General features: G+C 40.3%; 1 protein-coding gene across 1 annotated transcript in view; it reads right to left on the minus strand.

Annotated features, from left to right (window-relative positions):
- The window catches only part of srrm4 (serine/arginine repetitive matrix 4), a 61144-nt gene that overhangs the window by 12627 nt on the left and 38517 nt on the right, over positions 1 to 10000 (minus strand). Inside the window, exons 2-3 of the mRNA XM_060883825.1 lie at positions 8203 to 8346; positions 1184 to 1273 (exon numbers count right to left, since the gene is read on the minus strand). Coding sequence (XP_060739808.1) covers positions 1184 to 1273; positions 8203 to 8346 — 234 coding nt within the window. The remainder of the gene's footprint in view (positions 1 to 1183; positions 1274 to 8202; positions 8347 to 10000) is intronic.

The following is a 10000-nucleotide window of genomic DNA, read 5'->3' on the forward strand; positions in this document are numbered from 1 at the left end:
ATGAATAATTCAATCAACTGAATTTGAGCTGAAATGATAAACACTTTGTTGTTCAGATGAATTATAAAGCATTATAAGACTTTATTCCTTTACAAAGTTCGACCTGTGAAGCGGTTCAGTCTGATCTGGAGCCCATCAGCAGTTAGAAGAGCTCTAACGGCTTTACAGTGTAATGAGTGTAAGATGTTATACTGCCTTAATAAAGTGGATTATGATGTAGTAGTTATTTAGCTCGGCTGGATTTATAATGCATTATAAATATTAGTGTAATGAAGAGCTGTATTTTATCACTCTGACCTTTTTACTCCCAATCAGTGCTCTCTCTCTCTCTCTTTCTCTCACACACACACACACACACACACACACACACACACTCTTTCTTTCTCTACCTTACCCTTACAATCTCTGTCTTTATCTTTTTTCTTTCCAAAAAGTCTCTCTCTCTCTCTCTCTCTCTCTCTCTCTCTCTCTCTCTCTCTCTACAGTATTTTTGTGGAATGTTTAAGAGCTGTGTCTGGACCAGGCTTCAAACCTCACTGCTCATCTTTCACTGTAACATGTAACGTCTGGTCTCTTTTTAAGACTCACAGAACCGAGTGAACTTCCTTTACACTGCAGGAACCACTAAGCACCAGATCACAGCTGGACCGCTCCTTCAGCAGGACTTTTACTTCCTTCACACAGGTACGTCTCAAAGTCTGGGTGCAAAACTCTGGGACGAAGTCCAACTAACTAGAAGACTGAAGCAGAGGCTGAGGAAGTGGAAGTGAAGTCGAGTCCTACAGCAGATCAGCTACTGACTGGATGGAAATCAGCTACTACTGAAATCAGCTACTGACTGGATGGAAATCCACCAACATGTGGACTTTAAAATGATCAAAGTCGTTGGACTGATGATCAGAAGGGTGTGAGTTTGAATCCTTGGACCAAACAGCCACAAAAAAACAGAGGGTTTTCATTCTGTCTTTCAGACTTTCTTTGCCTCTCAGTCTCTCTCTTTCAAGCTCTCTTTTTTATCTCTCACTTTTACTCTCTCACATTCTTTCTTTCTTTCTTTCTTTCTTTCTTTCTTTCTTTCTTTCTTTCTTTCTTTCTTTCTATTCTGTTCTGTTTTTCACACCATCCACCTCAGCATGTCAATCTTTATCTCCTTCCATCCTTCTGTTCTGTTTGTTTTACTGACCTTTCTCTTCTCCTCTTCCTCACCGATTTTTTCTTCTTCTTTTTCGCTTTGGCTGCTGGCCGAGGGGAAAAGTCTGCATCCAGTGACACGCTGAAACAGAGAGAGCAAAAGAAACTGATGAAATGCTGAAAGATGACAGAGATCACAAGAAAATGTGGGATCATAGGAAGGGGGCGGGGCTTGGAAGGGGGGAAGAAATGTAGGAGTGGAGTAAACTAGTCGTCTAGAGTTGTGTAGAATTGAGTAGCGTACAGTAGAGTGGAAAAGATCAGTCATGTAAAGTAGAATAGAGTTAAGTTAAAGAATTAGTGTAAAGTGGAACAGAGTTGAGTAGAGTTGAGAGAGAGAGGGGGGGAGAGAGAGAGAGAGAGAGAGAGAGAGAGAGAGAGAGAGAGAGAAAAGAGAGAGGGAGAGAGAGGGGAGAGAGAGAGAGAGAGAGAGAGAGAGAGAGAGAGAGAGAGAGAGAGGAAGAGAGAGTGAGAGAGAGAGAGCGAGAAAAGAGAGTGTGAGAGAGAGAGAGAGAGAGAGAGAGAGAGAGAAAGAGAGGAGAGAGAGAGAGAGAGAGGAGGAGAGAGAGAGAGAAGAGGACAAGAGAAGAGAGAGGAGAGAGAAAGAGTATGTGAAAGAGAGCGAGAGAGAGAGAGAGGAGGAAGAGAGAAAAGAGAGAGAGAAAGAGAGAGAGCGAGAGAGTGAGACATGGGCAGCTTTTGCATTAGTGGAACTGTCTCAGTTTAGATGCTGATTAGAGACACAGTGTGTGTCATTTCTGCTTAATTTGAAAGAATTGTCGCACACAAACACACACACAAACACACACATACACACAAACACACACACATACACACAAACACACACACAAACACACACACAAACACACACACACATTCACATATGTACATATGGTTTATTTCCTGAATATATGCACATTTCCATTTTCTTATCTGTACAATTTATAGAATTTATATGTGCAAGTCAAATTTTCATATTTATCCTAGTTTTCTAGTCGTTACACACAAACAGATTTCTGTAAAGCCGCACTAAAAGCTTTCAGCACTTATCATCTCCTGCTTTTCTTGCAAACACAGTCTATCCATTCCTGAAAGATTTCTGCTAATGGACTTATCACGCACTGCTATTATTTCAAATCGGCGTCATTCCTTCCGTCTGGCCGTATAAGCAGCCGCTCGCTGCTCCGTGTGACACTCGTCCTTCTGCATTTCTTTTCAATCGTTATTATTATTTTATTATTATAGGGTGTTCGCAATAATTGTGTGTTGATCGGCTGTGTTGATGTGTTGATCAAATTGTTGTTATTTGAAATACAAATAAATAAATATAGAAATCTTTATACGCTTTATACAGTATTGTGTGAGAGAGAAGTTATTCATCTGAAGTTAACGTTTTTCCTAAATCATATAATTCCCTTTGTATCACAGCGAGTTGGAAATGACTACAAGTTTTAATTCGACGTCCTATTCATCCATTTTGTAATGAGTCTGTGTGTTGCCCTGTTTCTGTCTGCTGTCTGCCTTGCTGTTAATTGTTTGCTCCGCCCACTCATTGGTTACCATGGACACTAATTGCACTCTGTCTCCCCCCCAGGTGTACCGTGTTAATCACTGGTTGTCTCTGCTTGGTGATTGGTTCCTGTTTGCTACAGTATATCTACCCTGTTTGTTCACCTCCCTGGTGTTGGTCGTTCTGTCGCGACGAGACAAAGGCGAGTGAGGATCCAAGTGCAGTTCAGTCTTTTAATAAACCAAAACAAGAAACAGGCAAACAAACGGGCAGGCAAAACAGGGCAGAACACTGAGCACACAGGAAACAGGAACATCGACACCAACATACAACAACGACCAACACCAGGGAAGTGAACAAACAGGGTAGATATAGCAAACAGGAACCAATCACCAAGCAGAGACAATCAGTGACTAACACGATACACCTGGAGGGAAGACAGAGTGCAATTAGTGTCCATGGTAACCAATGAGTGGGCGGAGCAAACAATTAACAGCAAGGCAGACAGAAACAGGGCAACACACAGACAGACTCATTACACATTTATATTTACATTTAGCATTTAGGGTTTTTTGTCTCTCTCTTGAAGTTCATTCATTCATTCATCTTCTACCGCTTATCCGAACTACCTCGGGTCACGGGGAGCCTGTGCCTATCTCAGGTGTCATTGGGCATCAAGGCAGGATACACCCTGGACGGAGTGCCAACCCATCACAGGGCACACACACACACGCTCATTCACTCACACAATCATTTACATTTACAGCATTTGGCAGACGCCCTTATCCAGAGCGACGTACATAAGTGCTTAAATCTCTAACATTGGATACATTAATGCTGACTCACTAAGTTACATACTTAAGATACCATGAGTTTAAAACATTTGTTCAAAGTTACAATGAAAAAGTGTCAAAGGGTGTTTTTTTTTTTTTCTTCAATCACACACTAGGGACAATTTTCCAGAGATGCCAATCAACCTACCATGCATGTCTTTGGACCGGGGGAGGAAACCGGAGTACCCGGAGGAAACCCCCGAGGCATGGGGAGAACACGCAAACTCCACACACACAAGGCGGAGGCGGGAATCGAACCCCCAACCCTGGAGGTGTGAGGCGATCGTGCTAACCACTAAGCCACCGTGCCCCCCTCTCGCTTGAAGTTAACAAACATAAAACATCGTAAAAACAAAGTGCTGACACTGAAGACTCTCTCTCTCTCTCTGTCTCTCTCTCTCTCTCTCTCTCTCTCTCTCTCTCTCTCTCCAGGAAATGAATTCATTCATCTGATATAAAATGAATCAACAACTTTTGACCAATCAGAAGGTGTCGTAGGATTACGGTAGGATTTTGGACAAATAAAATGAAAACACTGCACATAAACACTAGCTATTGATTTACAACACCATGTTTCAAGACACCATGTGTGTGTATGGTGGTTGCATTACACCTTCTTTGACCTTTATCAGCTTTTCCCTTCCATCACTCCTCCCAGGCGCTACGACCTTGAGGGCACACGGGTGATGAACGGCTGTGGAGAACCGTGAAGGTTACGGAGCTAAAATCCTGTCAGGATTGATGATAGATGTCTAGCGGAGAGACTTAAGCCGCTGTTAGGCGCGTGACGCTGTCACGCTTTAAATCTCAAAGATGTGACCCGCTGACCTTCTGTAAAACAATATGAAGCCTGTTTATCACCAGCACAGGGAGGCTTTTATTCAGTGTCTTGTCCTGTGTACGATCTGAAATTGTCCTGTCTGTCACTGTCATGAAGTGAGGTCTGCTACCTGGAGCTGTTTTTATTTCATCACCACACAACTGTATTAAATTAGGTTTCTGAAATAATCCTGACCTTTGTAAGACCGGGTCTGTCCGGTTCAGTGATTATGGGCTGAAAACTCGCAGCGTTAATAATTAACAGAAGCTTTTAAATGACATGTAAATGTGCTGAAATAGCATTATGATGTCAGTGAACGTTTTTGGGCATTGTGTTGAGTAGCTGATTATATTGGAGGATTCTCTTATACAGATCTGTCTGAGTGATACTTAATGAACTCTAATAATAAAGCAAACTTCCTGAGGGCTTTTAACTCTGACTCTGACAAAGGAGGCACTGGAGACTCCTAAAGTAAATGTTAGAGTATAGATATTTAAGTAAAATACATATAAATATAAACAAATATAAGTTTCCTCACAGAAAACAAACAAAAGTTCCCTTTGCTAAATATCATGTTCTTACAAAGCTGTGATTTGCAGCTGCATTAGGGTAGAGTAGAATAGAGTAGAAAAGAGTAGAGTAGAAAAGAGTAGAATAGAGTAGAGTAGAGTAGAAAAGAGTAGAGTAGAAAAGAGTAGAATAGAGTAGAGTAGAGTAGAGTAGAAAAGAGTAGAGTAGAAAAGAGTAGAATAGAGTAGAGTAGAATAGAGTAGAAAAGAGTAGAGTAGAAAAGAGTAGAATAGAGTAGAGTAGAGTAGAATAGAGTAGAGTAGAGTAGAGTAGAGTAGAATAGGGTAGAGTAGAATAGAGTAGAGTAGAATAGAATAGAGTAGAGAAGAATAGAATAGAGTAGAGTAGAATAGAGTAGAGTAGAATAGGGTAGAGTAGAGTAGAATAGAGTAGAGGAGAGTATAGTAGAATAGAGTAGAGTAGAATAGAGTAGAGTAGAGTAGAATAGAGTAGAGTAGAATAGAGTAGAGTAGAATAGAGTAGAGTAGAATAGAGTAGAGTAGAGTAGAATAGAGTAGAGGAGAGTATAGTAGAATAGAGTAGAGTAGAGTAGAATAGAGTAGAGTAGAGTAGAGTAGAATAGAGTAGAGTAGAATAGAGTAGAGTAGAGTAGAATAGAGTAGAGTAGAATATAATAGAGTAGAGTAGAATAGAGTAGAGTAGAATAGAATAGAATAGAGTAGAGTAGAGTAGAATAGAGTAGAGTAAAGTGGAATAGAGTAGAGTAGAATAGAGTAGAATAGAGTAGAGTAGAATAGAATAGAGTAGAGTAGAGTAGAGTAGAGTAGAATAGAGTAGAGTAGAATAGAGTAGAGTAGAATAGAATAGAGTAGAGTAGAATAGAGTAGAATAGAGTAGAGTAGATTAGAATAGAGTAGAGTAGAGTAGAATAGAGTAGAGTAGAGTAGAATAGAGTAGAGTAAAGTGGAATAGAGTAGAGTAGAATAGAGTAGAATAGAGTAGAGTAGAATAGAGTAGAGTAGAGTAGAGTAGAATAGAGTAGAGTAGAATAGAGTAGAATAGAGTAGAGTAGAGTAGAATAGAGTAGAGTAGATTAGAATAGAGTAGAGTAGAGTAGAGTAGAATAGAGTAGAGTAGAATAGAGTAGAGTAGAATAGAGTAGAGTAGAATAGAGTAGAGTAGAGTAGAATAGAGTAGAGTAGAATAGAGTAGAGTAGAGTAGAATAGAGTAGAATAGAGTAGAGTAGATTAGAATAGAGTAGAGTAGAGTAGAATAGAGTAGAATAGAGTAGAGTAGAATAGAGTAGAGTAGAATAGAGTAGAGTAGAGTAGAGTAGAGTAGAGTAGAGTATAGTAGAATAGAGTAGAGTAGAATAGAGTAGAGTAGAGTAGAATAGAGTAGAGTAGAGTAGAATAGAGTAGAATAGAGTAGAGTAGAGTAGAGTAGAGTAGAATAGAGTAGAGTAGAATAGAGTAGAGTAGAGTAGAGTATAGTAGAATAGAGTAGAGTAGAGTAGAATAGAGTAGAATAGAGTAGAGTAGAATAGAGTAGAATAGAGTAGAATAGAGTAGAGTAGATTAGAATAGAGTAGAGTAGAATATAATAGAGTAGAGTAGAGTATAGAGCACTAAAGAGTACAGTAGAAAGGGGTAGTGTAAAGTAGAAAAGAGTTGTGTAGAGGAGAATAAAGTTGATTTGTATAGAGTAAAATAGAGTTAAGTGGTGTACTGTAGAGCAGAATAGAGTTAGAGTAGTGTAGAGTACTTTATTAATGCACAACAAAATCACAAATGGCCACGATCGGAAGTGTGACTATAAAGATCCACAAGTCTCCATGTTATTAATACACTGAGATTTCTACACAGATGACCTGTGGAACCTCCTGACCAATCAGAGTCCAGAACTCAGCAGATGTTTCTGTGGCATCAAGTTAGCAAACAGATGTTAATTTAAACATGAAATATTCACAGCTGTATGATCTACCCTGGGGTAAAAAGTCCACACAGGTTACAGATTAGATTAATGGCAGAAAATCTCTAAATAAAAGTCGTTAAGTAAAAGTTTTAGGCTCTTTGTTAGATCTAAAGCGTATAAGTGCGTCTGCTGAAACGGCTCTGATGACTTTTGAAGCCGCAGATGAATCTCTCTTTTCACCGAGCGACAAAACTGAGCACGAACACGAGCACGGACTGTAATTCCGTTTCTTAAGAACTTTGAGATAAATGTCTTAAAAAGAAAAAAAAAAAATTCAAAGTTGGCTTTGAACCTATGGCAGGGATTACGCCGGGCTCGAATCGATTACCTACTTGCGCCCGAGCGCTTTTTTTTCTTTTAGCAGGTGTGAAATGAGGGAGAGAAGCTCGTCCTGGTTTTTAAAATTCTCAGCCACACCTGAGCGTTGGCGCTGTGGAGACTAGATAAGAGTGTTTGTGTGTTTGTGTGTTTGCCGTCAGCGGTTTCAGAGTTTTCTGTTCCTCAGATTCTAAGGACGGATGCTTCAGTGTGTTGCGACTCGCATGCGGGGAAAATGGAATGCGTTGGGTGAATATGTAAAACAGGCAGCGCTGTGAATCGACTTGCAAATGAACTCCAAGCACTTTGGCATATTAATAATAATAATAATAATAATAATAATAATAATAAACAATCAGTGAGTCATGAGTGTACAGGTGAGGATTAAACCTTTTATTCTATTCACTTTCTTTCTCTACTGAGATTAAATATCAGCTTATCAGTTTGAAATAAAAGCTTTAATGCTCCCGGTCTCTCTGTCGTTAGGGTTGAAGTGTATTTAAAGAGGGAAAGATGAAAATCTGAATTTTATCAGCAGGAGCTTTGAGGATCATCAGAGTATGTGGACCGCGGCATCACGTGTGGATTTAAATGTCAACTTAATTAACTGAACACAGAGGGAGGTTGTACTGATACACTGTTTTCACACACAGGAGTCAGTAGTGAAATAAATAAATAAATAAATAAATAAATAAATAAATAAAAAAAACTCCGTCCAGGGTGTATCCTGCCTTGATGCCCGATGATGCCTGAGATAGGCACAGGCTCCCCGTGACCCGAGGTAGTTCGGATAAGCATTAGAAGATGAATGAATGAATAAATAAATAAATAAATAAATAAATAAATAAATAAATACTGTCTCTGATCTGTCTCTGATCTGACAAATTAAGGACGTTGATTAGTAAAGCACTTGATGCCCAATGACGCCTGAGATAGGCACAGGCTCCCCGTGACCCGAGAGAGTTCGGATAAGCTGTAGAAGATGAATGAATGAATGAATGAATGAATGATTAGTAAAACAGACCTGTGGCAGCGACGGCGGCTGTGACGTTTACGCCCTCTGTGTTTCCTGTGCCTCTTTCTCTTCTCCGTCTCCTTCACTTCCAGCTCTTCTCTCTCTGATTTGGTCTCGTTGGGTTTCACCGGCACACATAATGACGTCTCCAACCTGCAGGACAAGACAGAGACAGAGCTGACACTGTGTGCTTTTAATAAATATCTCTCATTTTAAATAGTACGTACAAAGCAACACGCACACACGGACGTCAACTAATTGACATATTTCTACATATTTAAAATTATATATAAATATTTACATTAACAAACTTATTCCTAATTTGGGTGAGACATGATAATTTACATGTTTACATATTATTGCATATTTATGTAGGCTCTTCTACTCTAAATCCGAACTTGTCAGTTTACTGTGATGTACAGATGCTTTTCCGCTCCTCCTGCTACTACAGTGTGGGTGCTGAATGGACAGCGCCACTTCAGCACCCCAATGTTGTGGATAGCACACGGTGACAAAAGCACGTCAAAACTCTTTCTGGGCTTTAACAACTTATGGGCTTTATTTTTCCTTCTCATTTATAGAATGGCCAGGGGACACAGAACGAGACATTGCTACCTAAACCCACTGGGCCTCACCAGCCTCCTGGGTCTTGCCTCATCACTGTGAGTCAGTCTTTCTGCACTGCTGTGGCCTGCCGCCCCTCTAAATAAAGTTTACGCTGCCTTTACCAATGCTCTAAGGCTTTTTTCATTGCACGTTATAAATAAACCTGTAGATTTTGCTCGCTAAATCCTGGTTTTGGGTGTTTGTTATGTTTATCTGTATATGTTTCTACATATTTAGACATTTCTACATATTTGCATAATTCTTTCTATTCCTAAATTGGACATGAGGCACTCTCACTCACTCATCTTCTACCGCTTTATCCGAACTACCTCAGGTCACGGGGAGCCTGTGCCTATCTCAGGCGTCATCGGGCATCAAGGCAGGATACACCCTGGACGGAGTGCCAACCCATCACAGGGCACACACACACACACTCTCATTCACTCACGCACTCACACACTACGAACAATTTTCCAGAGATGCCAATCAACCTACCATGCATGTCTTTGGACCGGGGGAGGAAACCGGAGTACCCGGAGGAAACCCCCGAGGCACGGGGAGAACATGCAAACTCCACACACACAAGGCGGAGGCGGGAATCGAACCCCCAACCCTGGAGGTGTGAGGCGAACGTGCTAACCACTAAGCCACCGTGCCCCCTGATGTAATTCATATGATTTCTATTTGTAAATCATCTACATCTCCAGTTTTTTGCTGTTTATCTCTTTGTATATGCAAATCAGCATTTGCTTTAAAACAAGCTCCTGGTGGTAACTCTGACATTAACTGCCCTTTCCTTTGCCCCACCCCCAAGCATGGGGCAGAGTGATTCCTGCCCCAATGGGCTTCGAATTACCACTTGTTGTAGTTTACATGTTTGACCAGTAGGTGTAATAATTGAGTCCATGGTCGTACGACATTCTATCTTATAAATGGTTTCAGTATAAAAATCACTTAAAACAAGTATTTTCTCTAAATTGTAAAAGTGGACAGATTAATTTTCTTGATGAGCTGATACACGTACTGCACATGTACGATCCTCTGCTTCTGTGTTGTGACAAATTCGCCAGCTAATTGCCGCTAATGAGCTAATTAGCACTGAGCTTCAGTCCTTCAGTAGAGAAGGAAGAGTTAGATCTTTGAGCTCTAAATTAGATGGAAATCTGAACTTGTTTATTTTTCTTTAGATCCTTTCAGGATT

This window comes from Tachysurus vachellii, chromosome 12 (assembly GCF_030014155.1).
Source record: "Tachysurus vachellii isolate PV-2020 chromosome 12, HZAU_Pvac_v1, whole genome shotgun sequence".
Taxonomy (NCBI): Eukaryota; Metazoa; Chordata; class Actinopteri; order Siluriformes; family Bagridae; genus Tachysurus; species Tachysurus vachellii.